At 33.8% G+C, this 24068-nt stretch overlaps 2 protein-coding genes across 3 annotated transcripts; both read right to left on the reverse strand.

The window, feature by feature from the left end:
* Positions 1-1675: 1675 nt before the first annotated feature.
* Positions 1676-8752, reverse strand: LOC105766245 (isochorismate synthase 2, chloroplastic). 2 transcript variants are annotated; one of them, XM_012585620.2, is made up of 14 exons: positions 8474-8752; positions 6432-6682; positions 6208-6325; positions 5981-6097; positions 5736-5882; positions 5545-5619; positions 5398-5466; positions 4198-4316; positions 4028-4085; positions 3320-3430; positions 2972-3056; positions 2491-2588; positions 2171-2263; positions 1676-1886 (listed from the first exon to the last, which is right to left on the reverse strand). In XM_012585620.2, the coding sequence occupies exons 1-14, from the start codon at positions 8672-8674 to the stop codon at positions 1818-1820; spliced, it is 1611 nt and encodes a 536-aa protein (XP_012441074.2). In that variant the 5' UTR covers positions 8675-8752; the 3' UTR covers positions 1676-1817. The 2 variants fall into 2 exon arrangements, with proteins under 2 accessions (XP_012441074.2, XP_052487814.1); XM_052631854.1 differs by having other exon boundaries at positions 6432-6859; positions 8474-8617.
* A 4293-nt stretch (positions 8753-13045) lies between these two features.
* On the reverse strand, positions 13046-15743 carry LOC105766246 (protein Iojap, chloroplastic). Its single transcript, XM_012585624.2, has 5 exons — positions 15433-15743; positions 14931-15057; positions 14173-14311; positions 13982-14070; positions 13046-13563 (listed from the first exon to the last, which is right to left on the reverse strand). Exons 1-5 carry the CDS (start codon positions 15673-15675, stop codon positions 13442-13444), a joined length of 720 nt encoding a protein of 239 aa, XP_012441078.1. The 5' UTR covers positions 15676-15743; the 3' UTR covers positions 13046-13441.
* Positions 15744-24068: the final 8325 nt, after the last annotated feature.

A 24068-nucleotide genomic window follows, 5' to 3' on the forward strand; every position in this document is an offset into this window, starting at 1 on the left:
AACCATTTTCCATTACGTCTGTAACGGAAAGCTGACTTGTCATCCCACGGTGTAAACGACTCCAATTTAAGAACCTTAGCTGGGTTGGGCAGAAGAAGAATAAGAGAAGAAAAGGATATGTTGGCCGTGATTCTGTCTCTGTAGCTTTAGCCGTCCATTGCGGCAACCACTGTTTTTGATTGTCAGTAAGCCTAGAAACTTTCTAAGTTTGACAACAACATTCCTTTTGAACTTGTAAACCCCAAAGTCACCTTAGATTTTTCAAAATCAACACCGAAACCTCTAGATCTAAGCCCGAATCCTACGGTTTCTAGCACTTTAACCACTACATTCTCATATAAAACATTTCAAGTTTCCTTTTCAATTGTTGTTTTGGGGGTGTTTTTAGTAGTTGCCGACTTATGACGCATTTCCTCTCCTTTTCTTATTCCCTCTTTAGTTCCAAATATTAATAGCTGAATAAAATCTACTTCAGCTTGGTGTATGCCATTGCTCACCTTTTCATTTGCTTTTCTCTATTGTTTTCTTATTCTTTTTTTGTTCATTTCATGGGGGCTTTTGGTTTTGACCAACCAAGATAGAAGCCTCTTTCTTGACCATGTTGTTTGCTTATAGTATTCCTTTTTAGGATTATTTTATCATCTCTTTTGATTGGCTCTTTTAATTAAGGTATTATTGCTATAATATGTATTACTAACTTTACTATGAGTTGTTTTGGGGCTTCCCATTTAAGTATAGGAAAGGGAAAAGGGTTTTACTTGAGATTTGTCGCTCTATTGTTTATATTCACTTTTTCTTGTATGTATAATTGTATTACCAATGACAATTGGTTCATTGGATTTCAAATTCAAAATTCTCTGCTAAACAAAATCATTTCAACTACAATCTTAGATCTTAGATTTCAAGTTTCCAACTTCCTTTAAGAAAATCTCTCTTTATTCCCCCCCCCCCCCCAAATTGAGACCCTTCAGCTCTTCATGTCTAACGTGACAAGTTAACTGGCCATGTCACTTGTTCCGTTAGGCCTACAATAGAAAATGTTACTAGGTGACTAATTTGTTACTTTTTGATAACGTTAGTGACTGGTTTGTTATTTTTTTAAAATTTAGTGGTTGAGTTGTAACTTTTCAAAGTTCAATGACTGTTTTGTTATTTTAATCTAAGTTGAGTAACTGTCAATATACTTTACCCTACTTTAAACACAATTTACCACAAGTCATCCAACAACAAGGTATTAATATTTATTTGGGTTGTGGCACTGATGTCTGTGAGCACAAGTTGTTATCATCCTTTTTGGATGTCGACCGACTTCTTCTCAACGATTTGTAATTCAAAAATGCACTTAAGTTATATATAGGAGTTACTTTTTATCCTTTGATCTAGTTTAAGGTCTTGGTTACGAACATGGAGAGCTGCACTTTTAAGTGACAAAATCTTGAATGATTAATGGACGCTTAAAGAAGATAATACCGGTTTATGGACACGTGGGTGCGACATCATAGCACAAGAAAATTAGTGTACCATGATTGTAAATAGAACTCCTACATGGGGTGATCTTAGGTTCCATACAAAGGAAGTGCACCTTTAGGTGATAAATCTTTGAAGAGTTGGTGGGCATCTATTGAAGATAATATCGAACCTTACCAATTGACACGTCATTACACTATTTATAAAATATTACGAAAGAAAATCAAACTTTAAGTGCTTTAATTCAATTATTCACACAAATTTTAAAAACTTGTTAATTGATAAACAAAAAGAAACCAAATCTCCAGACGTACTGAATCATATATTTCTACCCTAAATCACTAACCCTGTTAATAAATGATTTCCAAATTCTCAACTTTTGATTGCCGAGGAACCTCCAGTTGAAGCAACTTGGTGCACTGCATGCAGAATCAAAAGCACTCCCACAATCACTTAGAAGGCATACACTACTGAAAAACGTTAAATACCATGTTACCCGGACTCTTAATTGCTATATTTCAATATGAGTATGAAAGTATGCTAAACGCTTGGAAAAAGAATAAACATACTCATATTAAATGTTCGCTCTCAAGTCCAAATAACACGGCTTGACATACAAATCAGATGTATGAGCATTCGATGTCGCATCCATGTGGAAGCAAAGATATAAAATTCACAAGGACAAAAATCCGTTTACACTCACCTGAGATGTCTTGAGTTCTAGTTCATCCCATTCTGACGAGGGATTGCTGCCTTCTACTATCCCGGCTCCGGCGTATATCAATGCTCCGGAATCCTATCAACTTAAACTGTCAAATATTTTGGTGGCAGCATAAAAGCTTTCTTACAACAATTTAAAATGATTAAATTGAGTCACTACAAGTATAATAAGGTGATAATCTAGCTGGAGGTCATTGAAAAAGGAAAGCATTGATGTGGAATAGTATGAAGCTTTGATGATACTTCAATGCTCACTCAAAAGTCAAGCATGTTTTAGTAGAGGTCATTATTTAATTAGCTCACCTTTTCCACTAATGCTGACCTTATACCAACTGCAAACTCACTTTCTCCTCCTCCAAACCAACCAACTGGTCCAGCATACATCCCTCGGTCAAACATTTCTGAAGGCAGAAAAGTTTAAGAAATGAGTATAGCAGCCATCAAACGGTTTTGTTCTGTAAGAGAATGGTAATTGGCAGTCTAAGTTTTTAGACAGATCATTTTCCATAGATCACTAAACAATGAACATATGGAGCACAAGATGTCAAGCTGTCAAACTTAAGGAGGAATTCAACCGAGTTTTCAATTTCCTTAGGTATCCGTGTCCAGTTTATATATTCAAACAGAGATGCAAGGTTAGAAATCTCCAAATATTTGAAAAAACTTTTAAAAGTCGAGTATATCTGTGTCGAAGACATACTCCTATCCCACGCTTATCCTAAGTAACATGGCTGTAGAAGAACAAACAAAAACAGTATATATAAGCTGTAAGGATACCACATACCAGTTTCTGAAATGAAGAGGCGTGCAGCTTCTTTTGGAAGTCCACAAACTGCTGGAGTTGGGTGGAGAGAAGACAAGATTTCAAACTGCACAGGAACGTAGGAACACAAAATATATCACAACAGCAAAGCTATAGAGAAAACTACCGCCCAGATCTTTGACAAATTAGTAGTCTATGTATTGAGACTACTACAGCTAACTACTCATTCTAGAATCAACAACAGTTAAGAGTATGGAACTTTAATAAAACAGTTTATTCAGACTGACATATTAGATCATGCAACAAAAATTTATTAGTGCTCTGATGGAGTTCTCGTTATTTGACATATGAAACTTATAATGAAATTACCTCATCATCTTCCCTTCTCAGGTTACCAGTCAACTGGGCATATAAATGTTGAATTCTTGGAAGTTTTCGTACCGTTTTCTTCGGCTCAACAACAACTCTATCACATACAGACTGTGAAGCAGAAAAGAGTAAAACAATCACTTTATTTTCAGGTAAAACAGAGGCTTCCGTTCAAACTCTCTGAGATGAAAACTTGATATTCTTTATATTTTATAGACATATTTAAAAATTATATGAAAAGCCTTTTGATTTAAAGCATTTTAGGAAACTTAAACAATAAATATACACAGAAGAGGTAAAATAAGTAAGACTTGAACACACAAGGACGAAACATAGCCAACCTTTATAGGACATAGGGAGCCTCATCATTTGTTGCTAAATATATCCTTGTGAGTGAACAGAAAGCATATGGCAGAACCATACAACATACTGCAAGTACAGTGGTTTTTAAAAGAAATAGTGGCATCCCATGATGGCATCATTAAACCACGCCCTTTCATGAGACCACTGAAATAGTGGTAATATGTTTTTATCTTTGACATTAGCTCACGTGTTTAAGTGCAGGAGAGGATGCACGATAGCATTGGAGAGTGCATCAACCTAAATGATTCTACAAAAGAACTTTAATTACATAAAAAGTCCTAGTGAAAGAAATTTCAGTGCCTAGAAAAGCAAATTGACAAATTGAGATATCCGAAGAAAACTTACCTCTAATTTGTTTTGTATGTTTTCTCGTACTACAGTAAATTCCAGGTGGTCCTTGGGACTACATGATTAGCAACAAAACAGGTTATTAATCAGTAACAAAAGAATTTATGTAATAACACATTGAAAAAACGGAAGTTATTCGGTAAAGAGTTGAGAGTAACAAAAGGAACCTGGAAAGTAGATCATGCTCTATTTGAAGATCAAGCGCTCTGGATTCACCTCTAGCGCGGGTTGCAGCCAGTGCCTCACTACTAATGCTTAGCCATTTTCTGTGAAATAGTCGCTCTGGCTATTCACCAAAGCTCGTATAAGTCAAAGCAAGAAGAAACTGTTGTATATAATATATATTATGTGAAGTATTTTCAAACAAAAAATATATATCCTTTTGTAGAATTCAATTTCAAAATTCAATTCAAACTTTGGTTGATTTCAAATGTCACAATTATTCATAAATCTTTTAACATGAAAAGTTGTGATCATTCATAAAAGCACTTAAACACCTATTGGTGCATTATATATAGACTTAGTTTGGAATAGAAAAAAGATTAATCACTTCTCATTCCAACCGTGAAAAATATTCTTTCTTTAGTGTTTCTCTGATTTCATTCTGACTTAGAGCAATTCGCAGTACAATAAGAATTGTTCTGTTCGAGTAAAATCATAGTGTCCCGAGAATTGTATTTCTTGATCGTTTTCCTAAAAATGCCTTGCCTTTATATTTTCAGATCCAATCCACACCTCGAGACACTTTTGATACTCAAAGCAATTCAAAACAACCTAAGTTCAGCAAAACTGGGGGGGGGGGGTCATAATTTTCCATTTCCCTGCATCATTACTTCATCTACAAGAGAGCCTTACACCAATAAACTTCTAATCAAATACAAAAAGCAAGAATACAAATTCTGAATGGCAGTGAAATCAGGTCCATGAACTTCAAAATAGTGACATGGAATATGAGGACATTGTAAGTTATGGTTAATTATCACTTTGAAAGGGTAGAAACTATCTATTTAATATCACGAATAACAAGGATCATTCCAAAGAGAAATCGAGAAGAGTATGTGTATTCTAAATAAAAATTAAACATGAGATCTATTATTAGCTGCAATGGAGTAGAAAGTGGGAAAAGGGATTTTAAGTATCTTACATCTTACAAGTTTTACTTCTATCAACTATGCTTAAACTTCAGTCATGGTCTCAAAACTCTACCGATCAGATATGATTCAAAATTCACATTAGTAGGAAAGATATTGAACACACATTGTTCTCATAGGGGAAGAAGGAAAACTGGAGATAGAAGTAAAGAGCATGTGGCAGAGTAGTAAAAAAAAAGATGTATATTGCACAATGAAATCTGCTGTCACACATACTGTATTTCCCACAAATGCTGGTCCATTAGGTGGCTGAAGACAAAACTGATATGCATCTTCTCCTTCAACCTGCAGTAAGTACACAGCTCAATGAAATTTATCTTCCCTTATAATACTTTATAGAAGAGAAGAAAAGAAAAAGAGTACCTGCAGAGAAGCCAACCAAGCTATAGGATCGATATTTGTAGCAGTTAAAATCCTGCTGCTACGGGCAAGCACAACCTAGTTTTTCACATCAAAATGTTTAACTAAAAACCTGATATATAGAGCAGGAGACTAGGACTATGGTTTAGGGATGGTGCTTCAGAGACTTCATCAGCAGAAGGGATTAAAAATACCTTAACGAGCTCTGAGCTGCTTGTGTTTATTTCCTGCAAAGCTTTCTTTACAGCAAGATCCCAATGTGTCTTATTGGGAACATGAGTTTTTCTGAGGATGGATTCTCCTGAAGCTTCTTTCTTCAACTTTACAACAACTGAAGCAATCTTCAAAATTGGAAATTTAATTAATTGCACAGTACTAAACAAATCAAAGAGGCTATAGGTATGTAGGATGAGCAAAATAAGTTAAAAAGTTGAGGCACCTGTTGCATTGTGGTTTCAAGTGAATGAATGGCTTCATCCCAAGTCCATGAAAGGGCATTGTCCCATGCAATCGTTATGGCAAGCATTGAACTTCCTTCAAGCTCATCAAACTCAACCTGTCATTTGGTATGTAGCAGTAGGTTGTTTAAATACTAAAGAGACAAAATAAAAAGTGAACTGAATTATTCCCTACAAACTACTTGGTCAACAAAAACAAGGTCTCAACCTGAGGGACCATAAAGTAAAATGAACCAAACGCCTTCCATTCAGGTGATATATTAGCCGTCGCATCAAAATGAATTGCTCCATATGCACGAATCAAAGGGCACTCTGAAGACAGAAACCTTCAATCCAAAGAAAACAAAGATAACATACAACTAAATCCCAAATTCGTGAGGCATTATTTGCTTTGACCTGACAACTTTATCTAAGAGAAATCTGCATTATTACCTCTTAATCGACCTCCAATCGTGATATGAGAAAGGACGAAGTTGTTGAAAGAAGACCGCTGAGCCGACACCGGCGACACCAACAAGATTATTGGTAAAAGAGGTGTCGCCATTTTCATTACCTATGTCCATCAAGAGATTGGAACCGTTTCCATTGGCTCTGCTTCTTCTACCAGAGAAGAAACAACGTGGAAGATTATCATGTTGAGCATGGAGCCACTCGATTGCTTCGATTTGCTCCTCGATCGGTACCTTCAAACAACACTTACCAATTTCAATTTTCTTCTTTCTTTTTCCTTTGTCTTTACTTTTTGCAGAGCCGGAGTCCCTCCAACGGATTTAACAATGGAAATATTTTTGCATTAATCTTCCGTTTCAGTTCTTCCACATTTTATATTCTTATTGAATCTATCCCTAATTTCTGGCCAGCTTCAAATACACACAACTAGTTTCAATTGACGGTAGAATTGCCCCCATTGAAATGAACAAACAAAAAAACATTTGGTTATTCATCTTCAATCCAATTTGTTTTCTTTTCTACTAAACACAATTTTTCTTGTCTCTTAAATAATTAAAAAGCAAATCTCAACAAAAACCTAAAACCCAACATATATTGGGAGGTGCCGCCAGGTCACACCCAAAAAGATTTCCATTTTTTTTTTCTGGCATCGATGCTACCACACATGGTGACACCACAAAAAAAATCATTTTTTTTTTGTACACTTGACACCAATGCTGCCACAAAACTAGGTGACACAAAAAAAAATTCAAAATTTTTTAATAAAATCACCGGCACTGCCACGTAACCTGGCGGTACAAAAAACTCAAATTAAAAAAAAAAACACACCGATGCCACCACACTGCCTAGAGGCATCAAAATAAAAAATAATAATTTTTTCTAACATGGGTGCTGCCAATGAGAACGGCGGCACCCAAAAGTATCTGACACGACTTTTTTTTATTTTAACACGGATTTTTTTAAAACAAAATTATCTGGTGTCGCTAAAGAAAATAATGACATTCATTAAAATATTTTTTTTTCTTTTCTTCTAGAATACCCCTATTTTTAACGAGTATATAGAAAAATACACACTGGTATCACTAATGGGAATGAAGGCACTAAAAAAAAATTTTCTTTCCGGGGTAATGATAAGAGATGGTGCCACCAATGGCAATGGCAACACTGATGGTCATTGTAGAAAATAAGCAACACTAATGGTCATTGTAGAAAATAAATCATTTTCGTACAAAATTTTGCACCTAAATCATTTTTGTAATTAATCAATTTTTTGGATCAATTATTAAAAAAGAAGAAGCCGATTTTGATGCTTCTATTTCGTCCAACTTTTAATATATATCCCCGTCAATTTTATCATCTTTCAATTATTTTACTTTTCGTACACTACTAAATTATTACTAAATTTATATTTTAAAAAATTATAAAAAATATTAAATTATTTAAAAATTTTATTTATATTATTCTGTTGTTAAATTTATTACTGTATGCCTTTTCTGTTTACATCAGCGATATCAATTGAAAGCTTTCTTTTTCATTCTCTACAATTTGTTTTCATGAAACAATTTTAATGTCACAAATTTACGAATTAAAATCCAAAAATCTTTCTTTTCCGATATTTGAAACTGATCGTAAGATCGACTTGGATCTATGGTATTTTTTTTACTCATCGATGAGTATTGATCCATCATACCAATCATCCAATCGTCGCTTAAAACTCACAAACTAAATTTTAAAAAAATGAATTAAATAAAAACATTCAAATAATTTAATTACCATCTTATAATTTTTTAAAGTTAGAATACTAAAAACATAAACTTAATTATAATTTAGTTGAGTGAAGTTACATGTAATTTTTTTTTGTTGATGAGGGGATAAGGAAAATGGAAGAAATGCCACAACCAACCACCTAGCAACAACCCATAATCTCGGAGATAATGACAGAAAGAAATTAGCAAATCTTTGGTGTTCCTGGATGTAGACTAGTATTTGGACCATGTTTAATTATGAAGGAAGGGAAAGTTTACCTGAAGTCGAAGAATGCCAGAGGTAAGAGGAAGAGGGCTGCATTTCAACTCTCTAATGGCTACACTCAACCTCTCCATCGCCTTTGATGGAGATGGAACGACAGTTAATGTGCGCGTCTCTATGCTGCCTATAGGGAGTTTGGGGTCTCCTTCGCACCCATTCATCCATGCTACTACTCTCCTAGCCTCATTTCCAAACATTCCTTTTCCGTAAATTAGAAAGAAGACAGAAAGTATAGAATTACGTTGTGAAACACTGGGAGGAAATAGATAGAATGAGTGTGAAGGGAATAAAATAAATACTGATGCATTATTTGTTTCCAAATTTTTCTTTTCTTCCACCTGTTCAATGAAAATCTCACCAGCCAATCCCATTGCATGAAAAAATATTAAATGGGACCTTTTTATCATATTATTTATTGTCTTCGTCTGCTTCCTTTCTTTTTAATTGCCCAGTCATGTAAATTTCTGTTGTCTTCATCTGCTTCCATTCTTTTTCTTTTTCTCGGTTCTTGTACTGTTTTACATAAAAATCCCGTTTTTTAAATTAATTTTTGGATTAGGCCGGTTTTTTTTGTAAAATTACAGGATTGAATCGAAATAACGAAAACGATTCCAACCTATTCTTATTTAACAATATTTTGTTGAAAATTCTATATTAAGTAAAAAATTAAAATGATTATCAAACACATTTGAAATATTAAATGTTGAAAATTTTTATTTTCAATGAATTTTTTTCAATTGTTTACCAAACACACACTGGGATAGTTTTATTTAATAAATTATAATTAATAGACTTACTTATATGAAATAACTATAAATTTACTAAAATTTTCGACAATATGTTGTTAGGGAGAACTAATTTAGAAAAAATGTACTTCATAATTATGATTGTTGTTGTTATAAGTGAAAAGTTGTTATAGAATGTTAAAATAAAACATAAAAAGTTTGTTCTATTAGAAACTTTGTTGTTATAGCAAAATACTATTATAACATGTGGTTGTTATAGAGAGTTGACTGTAATAGTAATAGTAGTAATTGCTATTGTTTTTAGTAGTAGTAGTTTATAACGCTGGTATGTAATAATATTTTATTATCTAGAAAGTCTAACTAAATATAATTATTAGCGAATAGTCAGTCTTGTAAAAATATAACTTTTGTACGTAAAGTTAAAGATATAACTTTATATAAGTTACTTTCAAAACAACACAACCGGTAAAATGTATCTTATCGAAAGATACATCCATATGAAAATATATCTCATGAAAAGATACACCTATTAGATGTCTATATAAAGGATTTTTTATTAATCTTTTTACTATTATGCTTGTTGAGGGTTTTGTTGTATCTTGAAAGCATTTTTAAATTTTAAGAGAATGTATTTACACGCTTTAAAACTGTTATATTTTAGTAATATTGTTTTACTTTTCTTATTTCAATTTTTCTATTTAACTTTTGTAACAATCTTAAGGCTTTTAAAATGTGCTTTTCATATGAAAATTTTATATATGGTGAACAAAGGAAGAATAGTAGTTTATCACCGTGATGCATGTTTAAGATCAAGGTTGAATCAAGAATTATTTTATGATCAAATTGCAAGTGTTGTCTGGTCTTTGGTTATAATACAAGTCAACCAATTATTTTATTTTGTTGTATAATTTTTATGTTATTTGGAATACAATATATGAATTGATAATTCCAAGAATTTAGTTAAATAATGCATAATTTTGATAAATCTTTAAAATGCAAAACTTAGATTTTCTATCATAAACTTTAGGATAAAATAATATGTCGGTAAATGATTGTCATCATATGGTAGTGTACTAGTAGTTATAAAACTATAGATAAAAGTTATTAAAAATAAAATTGATAGTACTTTTATCGATGAAATTGTCGTCATTATAGATCAAATTGTGTATACCAACAGAAATATATCGTCGCTAAATATTTATACTGACGTGCTCTATAGTAACACCTTATCTTTCATTGGATGTTTGCAAGCAAGGATCCGAAATGAAGAGCCACCAATGAGAGCTCAATGAAGTTGTACGCAACCATCAAATCTCGTGAGAGGTATGAGAATTCCACTCCTAAGATAAGGATTCTGTTCAGGGGATAGAATGCCTGTCACGACTATTCTTTTTTGAGGAAAGTCTATAGCTGGTACATCGCCACAATGCTAGCCCATAGGGGGTGATGAATAAGTGAGGTGGCAGTCCCATGTAGTCACATGGACTATAACCTGTTGGTCTAACAAGACAGATCGACCTTCTCGTATGAGACAGGTGAGTACCCAAGTAAAAGCTAGAGTGAGGGGTGGTTACTGGAAGTAATCCCCCATTGCGAACAATGAGGTGGAATCAAAACGGGTTCGTCAGAGTGGCGAGTCATGTTGAAGGTTAGCATGGTACAAAAATGTCAACAAGTCCTTTAAGACTAATGTAAGGGAAGAAGGAATTCGCCAAAGACTAGTCCAACCAGAGAAGTCCGCCAATGAAATGTATGTCCTAAGGATCCTTACGCAGAAGGTTAGGATAGTTACCATGGAGGTCATTTGACACCCTGAATGTGGGTGTATGAGAGGAAGGAAAGACGAGAAGTAAGGATAGGACCCGCTGATATAGCGAGGTATTTGGATTATAGTCAAGTGAAGAATCCAACCAGAGGAATGTCTCATGGCGAGCCAAGTAGCTCGAAAGATCAAGTGGAGTCTGTCACCTTGATAAAGAACACCCGCCATGAGCGAGCAGAGAGTTAATTTATGTTTAGTTTATTTTTATATTTGTTACCTTTGTGCGATAGGGCTTAATTATGGTGCAGTAAAGGAACTCACTGAGTTCCTCTGGTTGCAGGACTTGCGAGGATGATTGAGGACTTAGAGGAGGAACCAAGTCAGATGTTGTTGAGTTTAGGTAATTGCGAATGATTCTGAGTCATGCACCTAGGAAGGGGGTACCATTGGAGGCTTCGTCTTAAGATCAGTCATGCAATAGCCAGATAACATCTACTGAATCTGGATTTTTGGATAGTTGGCCTTAGCTAAATTTTAAGAGCTATTTTGTAAACAACTTGTTTGATTAGAGACAGAAATTGAAGGACTAAATATTTAGTGGCTTAAGGCCTTGGTTATAAAAAAATAAAATTATTATTGGTTCTATTTTAGATTATTAAATTATTATTGGTTCTATTTTAGATTATTTTACTTTGGTTTGCTTTATAGCAGTTAAGTTATTCGGCAAAAGTTAAAGATAGGAGAATCCGGTTCACTTGCGACACTTCATACTCGCATCTGACAAATGGATTGGGTTGGGGTGTTACACTAGCCTGACTTGACCCGACCCGTTTTTAAATTTATATTTTATATTATGTAATTTATAACACATAAAAATTAAATTTATAGTAATATAATACTACTATAATGTAAACATTAAAAAAAGTTAAGATATATAAAAATATAATTTCATTAAATAAAAAACATATAAAATTATTAAATATTAAATTCTAAAATGGGCTTGGGTTAACCATTTACAAAAATGAGCAGGATTGGACAAAATTTTAAGCTCATATTCCAAGTTAGGTTGTGCTTAGGCAAGCATAAAATGTATTAATATCACGCTTAAGCTTGACCCAATTCTAACCCGACCAAGCCCGAACTCGTAAACACCTCCATTTGTAATTAATGTATTCAAATATTTGTATTTTTTTCTCTTACCGTGTTTAATTTAATTTATATTTATATAAATTTTGATAAGTTAATAATGTGTTATGCAAATTTTAACATGTTCATGTATTTTTGTTGTGTTCATGTTTCTTTCTCATACCAAATGTTTCTAGTTTTGTTCTGAATTGCGTGTACATATCATGCTAACAAATCTAATAAAAGTATAAAATGATGATTATTTCATAACTCTACAAGTGGAGTTAAAATATGGCAGTGTCTCATTTATAAAGTTTTAATTTTCTACATGCAAATTAAGGACATGTAACTGGTTCCCAGTCAAACTGGTAAATTTTAAACAACATTGCATTGATTGCAAGAAGCAACATCAGCAGCAGCAGTTCATCTCCTCCCGAGCAGTGCTTCCGTTGTGAATGTTGAAATAGCATAGCTGTATTGCCTTGCCCCAAAATACTGATCTTAGTTGTGATCTACTACTTAATTTGCTCGTTAACAATGTTAACCCTAACAATCTTGTCTCAAACAATTCATGCACCCAAAAACTCCTCTATATTAACATCAGTTTTTCTTTTTGTTTTGTATCGTCGACAAGCACCAGCTCCAGGCAATTGTTTTTGCATGCACCTTTAGTCTTACTCTGGGTTCAGGTCGAGTTTAGACTTCTATATTAATAGAAGTTATTTATATCCAGGTTCTATAGAGAATGTTCATTTTCAATTAGCACGTTAAAAATACCAAGCTAAATATAGATAAAAGAAAAATGCCATTTCCTCCATACGGTCCCCATGTTTTATAAACTTCAAAGAAGTAACCATCGATGAATTTTGCGAGTGTTTTCATGATCTACCGCGCTTTTGTGACCCTGGTGCAAAACTTATGTTGGATGTGCCTCGTAAACAATCTAAAATTCTTAGATTCATAATCATTCGGATCATAAGCTAAATTTAACCTATAAATTCAATCTACATTTATACTGATTCGAAACTCATCAAGCCTCATGGCATGACTGCTTGCGACTGTTACAGGTACAAGCCATAAATAATTAAGGCACTACCCGGAAGTATCCATGTAACTGAACATATAATAATTCCGGGCTTTCAACTGTTCCATATGATTAGCAAATGATACGTACCAGAAATAGAACTGTGCCCCAGTGATTCCAGATCAAGCCTCCCAGCAAGGATTGAGGTGATGAGTATGTAATGCTAACTGAAATCTGGCATAGATAAGCACTTCCACTATGAGGTTCTATCAGTCAGGGCCTTTGGTTCCTTTGGAAATAGTCGCTTTCAAGTGTGAAATGGTGGTTGGGTTTCAGAAGGCAGCTCAATGAGTGTTGCATTTCCGTAAAACTCTTCCAAATTGTAAAAAGCTCTTTGTTGAGGAAGAAATATGTGGACAACGACATCACCTGGATTTATGAAACATGAAATATTGCTAAAAGATTAACAGAAATAAAAATAGCTTACTTGAGCAAGGGATTCAATCATATTGAAAATTAATGTGCCGGTTTTACAGTAAGCTTTCCATATTCATCAACATAATGATCAAATGGAATTTTATACTTATTTGGTAAGACTTTCTAATAATTACAAATTACTTCTTGCTACTGTTTGCCTTTTCAATTTTCAAAAATACTTTCTGTGCGGAATGAAACAAGACAAGAAAAGAAAAATACATATAGTAAGAAGGCACAAATTCTAAGCTGGCTGCATTAGACAGTTTCAGCACCAAATTTCATCCCTAGAGTAAAGCTTTCCATGTTCATAGTCATAAGTCGATCACCATACAAGAAATGTGCCAATGAATTGACACAGTAGACTACTTACCAAAGTCTAAAAGTGTCCATGAGTTTGGTTTTGCATCTCCAGATGGAACTTTTCCGTACTTCTTCTCAGCCAAATCTCTTATTCTGGATCTGCAATGAAACTCACAAGAAAAGAATCAGTTAAGAACTACTGGAAAACATACTATAAACCACTTCCGCAAAGGGAGGAAAGGTCAAAGTTGAAGTCCATACCCAATGGCATCAATCTGCGGGCGAGAAAATGCTGTTGCAATGATGAAAAACCGAGTCCAATACACAAGAGGCTTCACAAAGAGGACCCTTATATCAGCAGCCTTCACATCACTTGCTACCTTGGCCATTTCTACAGCAACTACAGATATAGCAGGAACCTGTGAGCTGTTGCAAGCTTAAACCAGCTACTAATGTTTGCTACATAGGGTGTATGATTTTATTTTACTTTTCTTAAATTGTTTATAAACATGCTGCACACGTTAAGGCAGACAAGACATTATATGTAGCCACAGCATGATGAATCGATGTCAAAACTAAAAACACACTGCAATGGTCCGTTACCACACATGATATGCCACATTACAGTTGAGAGCAATGAAACCACCCAATCAACTTATACCTTGGGCACTAAAAGAGCATAAGGAACCTTTGAAGGACCAATGGACCAAGATGTGTGTAACGAGGAAGGAACCACTTTATTTAGTTGTAAAAAAGCTGCAGACAGAATATATATGAAAACAATTGCAAGACAGCAAAACTTTTAAGCAAGCATGGGGCCAGAGCAATCTTGATTTTACCACTAAAGTTTGCAAGTATAAATGCAATAATTAACAAGGGTACATGACCTTGAAGGAAAGAATTTATGAACTTTGATGTATGAGGTGAGGCTAGATATCTACCCAAGTTAGTACAACATAAAGCCAAAGATGATAGCGGCAGATGTTTATATGACACAAAATTGTACTAGATGAACTTACACGACAAGCTTTCGGCATCATCATCGAGCTCAGCACTTGGAGACTTACGGTCATTCTTTCTAAATACTACTTCTCCATACTTTTTCATCAAATCATCAAACATCTCATCAGTGTCTTCATTTACCTTCTGCAAAAATTATCACTTCTTTAAGACCGACATTCGAGGATAAAAAAGAAGATATTCAATGATGTATGCCTACATATACAGCATAGATATTACCCTAGAATTACATAAAACGTTTTTGCTCTATTTTACTTCCCAAAGCAAAAATCAAGCACCAAAAGTAGAAGCTAAATGGAACCGTAATTTCTCCAGCTTTAATATGCAACTATGAGAAATTGCCAATACACTGCAAAAATCTTCTAATGTCCTCAAAGCTTACTCGAACAATTAAAAATTGAAACTTAAATTTCCAAAACATGAACTTTAAAAACAAATCATAAGCTTCACCATGCTTAATTTCTATCATTTAAAGGTAAGGAAAAGGAGAAAGATCGATACCGAGAGAAAGGCGTCGTCAGCTTCTTTGCCATAAGCATAAAGTGAAGGCAGCAAGCTTCCCCTTGGGTTGAAATTCAAGGTTTTGGTTCTGAAGCGTAGCAAATGGAGGTCATTAAGGCATAAACATCGAAAACGACTTCTGGGTTTTTGAAAGAGCTTCGATTCGTTAGGTTCCCAATGCCGTAGCTGGCCGGAGAAGACGCTACCGCCGATGGATAGAGTGGTTGTTGAACACACTGCCATTTTTATCTTCTTTGTTTCTGATAAGAGTGAGAGATGGAAGTAATTGTGCCGATTTTCCTATATAGACTTTTACACGTAAGATATTACATATATATAGGATTAACTAACGCATTATTACTCTCTTTTATTTTTTCTTCTCATTTTGATGGCAAGTGATATTTAAATTATTATTTTTCAAGTTGGTTTAATTTTAAGAATTTTTTTATTAAAGTATTTTTTATTTGATTTCTAAATATTTTTTAATCACAAATAGTATGTAACTTAAACAATAACAAATTAAAATTGTGACTTGAAAAAAGACAAAATTATTTCTGTTCTCTCTTTATATATATATATATATATATATTAATTTATATTCTTTTTTTTTCTCATCTTGAGCTCTTTTTTTACAAGTATGGACATTTTGAACTTCATGGATTTGTTCAAGGTTTTCTGAATCAGACAGATAGTCGAACGTGTCAAGCCACTAGGTCTTGATTTGATTGATTCATCCAGTTCAATCAAATAAATTATTAAAAATACATAAAAATAAAAAATATATTTAAAAATAAAGAAAACTGATCCAATTAGTTGTATCGGTTCAAGAGTCAATCGATTCAATCTCTATTTCTAAACTAGTACTCAATCGATTTGGTCTGGTTCTGAAAATATTGGTTTTGATTTACGAAAGAACTTTTTTGATCTCATCAGGTTGAGCAAGCAAGCGGTGGAGTTCAAAAGTAAAATTAATTGATAGTGTCTTAACCTCAGGAGGGTGAATTTCGAGCGTTGCTAGTATTGCCAAACATTATACAGGAAGAAGAAAGAAAAATAGAAAAAGAAAGTAAAAGAAAATAAAGAAAATAAAGAAAATAAAAGAATTAAAATTATCTTTAAAGTTTGTATGACATGACAATCTATTACCAACTGAAATTTTTTAATGGATATAATATTCTAGTGTAAAATGGGTACCAAAAGAATAGTTTAGGTACAAAAAAAGTTTAGATACCAACTTGAGAAAATGTATAATTTAGATACTAATTTTTGAATTAAGTTTTTTTCAAAAAAATTGAATTAAGTACCAATAGAGAAAAAAAGTAATTTAGATACCACTTGTGACAAAAAATTTAGATACTAAAATTGAAAAAAGCTATAATTTAAATGTCAATTTATGGCTTAAACCATATCTCTCTCTCACACACACACATATATATGAAACACAAGCATATATAAAAACTTTTAATTCTATACTAATTGTTTGAGTTCCAAAATATTTTTTTAATTATATTTAAAATAAGTACCATTTTTATAATTATATTTCATATATGATTTTCTTGCATTACTCCAAATACCAAAATTTTAAAATATGAACTACGAGTTGATTTCTCCATAAGGCTCTATTTTTCGTTGGTAATTCTCCCAGCTAGATTCGTACTTCAATACCGTCCTTGTTAGTAAGGACATTCATGCTGAGTGGGGAAATCTCATGACTACGTTGGATGTTACTCCAAACATCTTGCATGTCATTCATATGCATGAGGTTTTGAGTTCAAACTCTCAACAAAAGCATCAAATATTGTAAGTGTAAAAGTTTTCGAGCTATAATGATGAGAGGTCTAACTTAACACCCTAAAATGTCAGGGATGATAATGAAAGTGACCAATTAACATAATGTTATTGGAAAAATCGGTTAAAAAACATTTATTTTAGGTAGAATGAAAGTTTTAAAAATTTTCTTTGAAATTGAATCATTGTGTTTTTTATAGTAATAAACTTAATCGAAATATACCTGTGCTTTGTACGAGACGGTCTAAAGTCGATTCCGACTTTCTACCGAACGGCCTTTTCTGTTATTCTTGAACCACAAATTACCTCGACCTATTTCTCTTTTGTACTTAGCAAGAAACCTTACTTCATCGTTTTCGTTCATTTCATATTATTGGTTCTTACATGTAAATCATTTCTGGTTATCTCGAACTATTTGAGGGACATATTGGACATATATAATTAGGCTCAAATAATTTGTACTTAAGTTTCGACTTTTCTCCTATTAATTACAATATTATTTAGTCATGATGTCATTCTACTAAAGTATTGTGACTGAACTCTTCGTTATTATATACTATTACGAAAGTTACTTATCAAGTGCTTATCTAACGACATTCTCATAAGTGTGTTACCCTCATAGCATATCTTTAATCTCTTTAGGGTAATTTGTTCTCCCAATATGATATTATTTTATCTCATAGTAACCATTACATCTTCATTCATGAAAAATAAATTACTATCAAATAATAATTAAATTATTTATCACAAAGGCAAATGACCCATGATCATGTTTTACTTCTCATCTATCATGTAGTGCCAATGAAAGGATATCATTTACCATTTATTGGGTTATAAATTCCAATATTGTGGAATGAGGCTACAGATTGCAGAAGTCGTATATCCAACGTACTAGCTTTCGATTTCGTATCTATTTGAACTCAGGCTCCTTTTACATCAAATTATACGAGTCACACATACATAGTTTATTATCCACTTAGATTAAGGTATGCCACACTATGAACGTCACAAGTGAATAAATTCATAAATGGATCTAAGATTTATTCTACTTGGGTCATGTCCAATGTACTGTCAGTCCAGTCAGTCACATTTATGTCTCTATCTTTTGGGAGTCATCCGCTTCAATACTCAAGACAAGGTATCTCCCCAATTGGACTTAATAGGTAGCATTTTAGTCTTTCAATTTATTTTCTCAATAGATTAGACTAAGAACATGTTTAGATTATCTACTAATATAATCAGTCTTTCTGTATTACTATTCGACCACGTAATACCGTTTGATATTAGTTAAACATTAGATAATCAATGAGCCAGTATTTTCTTTCATTTTGCTTTGCATGTAAAATTCGTTGAGGACAATATACAAAAATATTAAAGAAACTGATAGATATTTTATTAAATTAATTTGTTTGAAAAATATAAGTACATATAGACGAAGTAAGGACACTAGATCCAAACAAGTGTTATCTCATGTGTGATCTTAACTACGTGACTAACCTTGGATTGAACCAAGATCTTGTCACACTGAATTTTTAGTCGTAGACTTATGTTTTGTGCAATCCTCAGACTCTTCCCTAAGTAACCTTAGTAATGTTGGGATTGAGAGACCTTAAAGGTTCTTGTAACACCCCATACTTGAACCAATCGTCGGGTTCGAGCTACAAGATGCCACATCTATTCACAGAGCAACTATGATCTATTAAATACATAACATGACCATTTTAATATGCTTACAAATATATTGCATAACTATAACATAATACATATTTATTTACGGGTCTTAAACGAGCTTACAAAAGTTCTTTTACTAACCGAGGTTGAATTAGTACCGAATTGTAAAGCTTGTAAAATAATGGGTTGAAGTCTCGACTTCAAGGGATCCTCGTTGTAATGTAACTTACTGACTAGATCTCGTCACAATGTTAAGTGTAACACCCTATACTCGACCCGTTCGATGGAACCAAATACAAGATATTGTTGGATCTGGTGCCTTAAGTGTAGTATTTTCGACTAAGTACACTTGTAATTTTTCAAACAGATTGGTTAATAAAATTATTCATTAATTACATTAATAATTTGTATATTTTCCTCACATGGTTTTTGCACGCAAAGCAAAATGGAAGTAAATGTTGCTCATTGGTTGTCTAATTTTTAACTAATATTAAGCAGTATTATGTGGTTAGATCATAATATGAAAAGATAACTTGCATTAGTAGTCGAACCTAAACATATCCTTAGTCTAATCGAAAATGAGAAAATCGATTGAAAGACTAATATGTCATCTATCAAGTCCAATTAGGGAGATGCTTTGTGTTGGGCATCGGAGTGTATGATTCCAAGAAGATAGAGACATAGATGTGACTGACTGGAATGACAGTACATCGGACTGGACCTAAGTAGAATAGTCCTGAATCTATTTATGGATTTATTCGCTTGTGATGTTCATAGTGTGACATACTTAAATCCTGAGTGAATGGTGGACTATGTATACGTGACTCGTACATTTTGATGTAAGTAAAAGCTGAGTTCGAATAGATAAGGAACTGAAAATTGGTGTGTTGGGTGTACGACTTTTGTAGTACGTAGCATCATTCACAATAGTAGAATTCATGGCCTGAGACATGGGTAAATGACATCCTTTCATTAGAATTACATGGTTTTCACAACTGAAAATCATTGTTCTTTCTTCTTTATACCGTAATGTCATACCTTGCTTTGTGACCACGCCTAACCCTTAGCATCTTCAGTTCATTACTAACCTTCTTCACCTAGCCTTTTCGTGATTTCTTAACTGTTCCCGTTCTGGAACCCATACCTATAGAACACTTTTCATCGAGTGGTTCTTCTAGTCTACTTGGTTCATACTATGAATTTTCCATATTTCTTGGTGTATTCCACTTCTCTATATGTATTTTAAGACTATGCAGGATATGCCACAACATTTCACTGCTTCTCAGTGTTCACCATACGTACTATTTCTTTAGAGCTCACCATACGTACTATTCTCTTAAAGTTTACAATACCTACCAATCCTTCAGAGCTAGTCACACATATCATTCCTTCAAGGTTTGCCATACTTACCATTCCTCAGATTTAGCCATACATATCATTCTTCCAGGGTTTTCTTTATTTACTATTATTAAAAGTTAGCCATACATATAATTTTTCCAGGGTTTACCATACTTACTGTTCCTCGTAGTTAGCCATACATATCATTCTTTTAAGGTTTTCCATATTTACCATTCTTCAAAGTTAGCCATACATATCATTCTTCCAGGGTTTGTCATATTTACCATTCTCCAAAGTTAGTCATACATATCATTCTTCTAGGTTTTGTCATACTTATCATTTTTCTCTTTCAAGGTCCATCACAAAAGCGTTTCTTCTAGATGATTGCCACAAGGGTGATAACTCTTGAAAAGAGTTATATTTCATACCTTTAGACCTAACTAATTGCCTGTACTTAAGTAAATTTAGTTGTATTTTAGGACATTCCATTCATAATTTTCATTGCATTACATTAAGAAGATTGGACTGCGCTTAAATGTTATTATATGTTACTTTTATTTATTTGCGGGAAAAAATTTGTTTGGTAGTAATTGGCAGGTGTAGGACGCGGAGAAAGAAATAAAGGAATGAAGGTTTGTCGTGACAAAACGTTGGATAATTTTCCAACATGAATGCCATGGCAATTCTAGGAAGACCGAGTCAACACTCAATGTATAACAGTTTTAGCCCAACTCTACTTGTACTAGAAAATTCTGGCTAAAAAAGAGGAAAGAAAATCATGGACTGATTGGATTTACCCTAGGGAAAAGCTTATAAAAGCTAAAGGATGAAACCTAAAGAGGGGGGAGCGAAAAAGAACAACAAGAAGGAAACCCTAAAGGGGGTGAACAAAAATCCTTAGGCAAAAATAGAGGGTAGCGATTGAGCAGTGATGGTAAGAGAAAGATGACGGCAGTCCTTTTTAGCCACCATAGGACATTGTGTCGCTGGAGTGTGGGCTAGATAAGCGAAAGCTATCCTTCTGAAGTTCTTTCGTTATTTCTTGATTGCTCTTCATGAATTGATTTGTTGGAACAGTGTTGAATGATATTTTGATTTTGAATTTTAATTGTCAACCAATGAGCTAAATCTCATAGGATTGGGATTACATGATGAAACATTTATTTTCTTTAATGGTGAAGCACATATCTGAATTAATTTACTGTTTCGTTCAATTGTTTTTACTTCTAAATTGTATGCATGCAATCCCTAGACATAGATGACTATGCAGCATGCTCATAAACTAATCTAATTTTGAAAAGTTTGGAGTAGTTGAACCGTAATCGAATGATATGAGCAAGTACTCGACATATACTTGTAGTAGACTCTAGACATAGAGTAACGTTCATATAGAATGAAAACAAAATAGTGTAGAGTACTGTGCTAAGGCATATAGACATAGGCCAGGTAACTTGAGATCTTGCTCTCGAAAGAAACAAGTCATTTTAGGTGTCTTCTGAGCAGTAGATTGAGTAGGATTTTGCTGAGGCATTAATGAAAGTAAAGGTAGATTCTTAGTAATCCCACCTTTCAAATCAACATCGTAGACCCTTTATCCTTTGTCATAGTATCTTTGCCATAGCATTCTTAGTTGTTTATTTATTTGTTCGCATATTAGTCACGATGTTATCCTCATAATTGCTATTACATTTTCACTCTTAACTTGTCATAGCATTTTCAATTATTCATTAGTTACACATTTTGTTCACATTAATATTCCTTTTGTTTACCACTACATTCTTATCATTATTTTGCTATAACATTAATCTAAGTTTATTATAATAACTTGACCATTTGTATACCTAATCTGATCCTTGTGGAGACGACATCACTTATCACTTTATCACTTGAACCGATGTGTATGCTTGCACGATTCACATATCATATTCACACGCCACAAATGACCTTCCTTTAGAATACGTCATGAATGCGTTCCATTCTATAGATCACCACAAAGGCTTTCATTTCATAGATTGCTACAAAGGCTTCTATTTCATAGATTGCCATAAAGGCTTTTATTTTCACAGGTTGCCCCAAAGGCTTCTATTTTCTAGCGTGTTCACAATAGGGATGCACCTAGACTCACGTTTCGTGAGGTTTGCCCCTCATCATCCTGGGTCATGTAGAAAACTCCATTAGCTAATAACCTTCCTTTAGTTTATTCCATATGATGCCATAACCCTCCAACTATGGTCTTACACGATATGGTCTTTCCGTATGATTCCATAGCCCAACTATGGTATTACACAATATGGTGCCATGGCCACTGACTTTTCTTTCAGAGATCATGATTAAAGTTCTGACAAACCCTTTTTAGACTCCACCGTTATAAACAGGCACAAACTCAAAAAACATACATTTCATGCTCTTGCACCAAACTTAACATACATCTCAGTTATTCTCTCATAGTCATACTTTCAACTCCAGACTTCTCATCATGTGCTCTATACTTGTCAGATTCATACAAACTATACATGCAAATCTTTTCTAACATTCATATATCAACATATTCATCATGCCATCCCTTTTAGTTTCAGATCACAGTTCATACGATCTTTTGTAGAAGTATCTAGGATAAACAACAAACACCATACATGAGTCAGCTTAGGGACTCACCTGACACTCACGAATAGTAGCTTGATCTCGGATCCTAAACATTTATCACAAAAACTCAGTAACCACTGCTTATAAGACATATGGATACTATTAAAACTCATTCATATAAATTTTACCATTATCAGAAACCTAGATAACCTCCATGCAACACTTTATCTCCTCATTTTACTATTTAGGCTCATAAAACATGCTTACTTTTTTAGAAGTCAAGATGCAATTCCATAATTTAGCCTTAGGATTCCAGTATTTGGGAAAGGAAAATAGGTTGTGCCCTTAATTCGACGGGAAGTGACCCATCATCTGCCAAGCATACTCTGGCTCTCAAGGAAGCCAGAGTTGAAAAAGTTTTCCTATTTAATCCATCAGCCACCACATTTTCTTTTCCTGGATGGTACTCAATAGTGAAGTCATAATCCTTTAACAAATCTATCAATCGTTGCTGGCGTAGGTTTAGCTCCTGTTGGGTGAGCAGATACTTTAAAATTTTGTGGTCTAAAAATATACGACACTTTTCCCCCAAAAGGTAGTGTCTCAAAATATTTAAAGCCAACACAACGACTATCAGTTCCAGATCATGAGTTGGGTAATTTTTTTCATGAGGCTTGAGCTGGCATGATGCCTAAGCAATCACCTTTCCTTTCTGCATGGGCTCACACCCCAATCCATTTAGAAGTGCATCTATAAATACCATTTATTTTGTTCTCGGTTCTGGTTGACTTAACATTGGAGCTTCGGTTAATGTTTTTTTCAACTCATCGAAACTTTGTTGACACAATCAGACCATTAAAATTTCTCATCTTTTCTCATTAATCACATCAATGGCATCACATGGAGAACCCTTTCAAGAACCTTCTATAGTACCTCTAAAAACCAAAGAAACTACGTACTTATGTAACAATCTTTGGCAAATTCCAATCTAGTACAACTCTTTTCTTCTCGGGATCTACCTTAATTCCATCCACAAAGATAACATGGCCCAAGAAGTGAACTTCCTTCAGCCATAACTTACACTTGCTAAACTTTGCATATATCTTGTTTTCTCATATAACATTCAAGACTATCTGTAAGTGTTTCTCATGCTTCGCCTAACTTTTCGAATAAACCAAAATGTCATCAATGAAGACGACCACACAACAATCGAGGTAGGGCTAGAATACTCTGTTCATGAAATCTATGAACACTGC

Source organism: Gossypium raimondii, chromosome 5 (assembly GCF_025698545.1).
Source record: "Gossypium raimondii isolate GPD5lz chromosome 5, ASM2569854v1, whole genome shotgun sequence".
Taxonomy (NCBI): domain Eukaryota; kingdom Viridiplantae; phylum Streptophyta; class Magnoliopsida; order Malvales; family Malvaceae; genus Gossypium; species Gossypium raimondii.

Coding starts and splice junctions, on each gene's coding strand:
- LOC105766246 (XM_012585624.2), bottom strand. CDS start 15,675: ATGGCAGTGTGTTCAACAACCACTCTATCCATCGGCGGTAGCGTCTTC. Junction 14,312..14,930: donor TGATGCCGAAAGCTTGTCGT/GTAAGTTCATCT, acceptor CTATATCTGTAG/TTGCTGTAGAAATGGCCAAG. Junction 13,564..13,981: donor ATGGACACTTTTAGACTTTG/GTAAGTAGTCTA, acceptor TCATAAATCCAG/GTGATGTCGTTGTCCACATA.
- LOC105766245 (XM_012585620.2), bottom strand. CDS start 8,674: ATGTTTGGAAATGAGGCTAGGAGAGTAGTAGCATGGATGAATGGGTGC. Junction 4,086..4,197: donor GAGCATGATCTACTTTCCAG/GTTCCTTTTGTT, acceptor CTAATCATGTAG/TCCCAAGGACCACCTGGAAT. Junction 3,057..3,319: donor TGAGAAGGGAAGATGATGAG/GTAATTTCATTA, acceptor GTTCCTGTGCAG/TTTGAAATCTTGTCTTCTCT.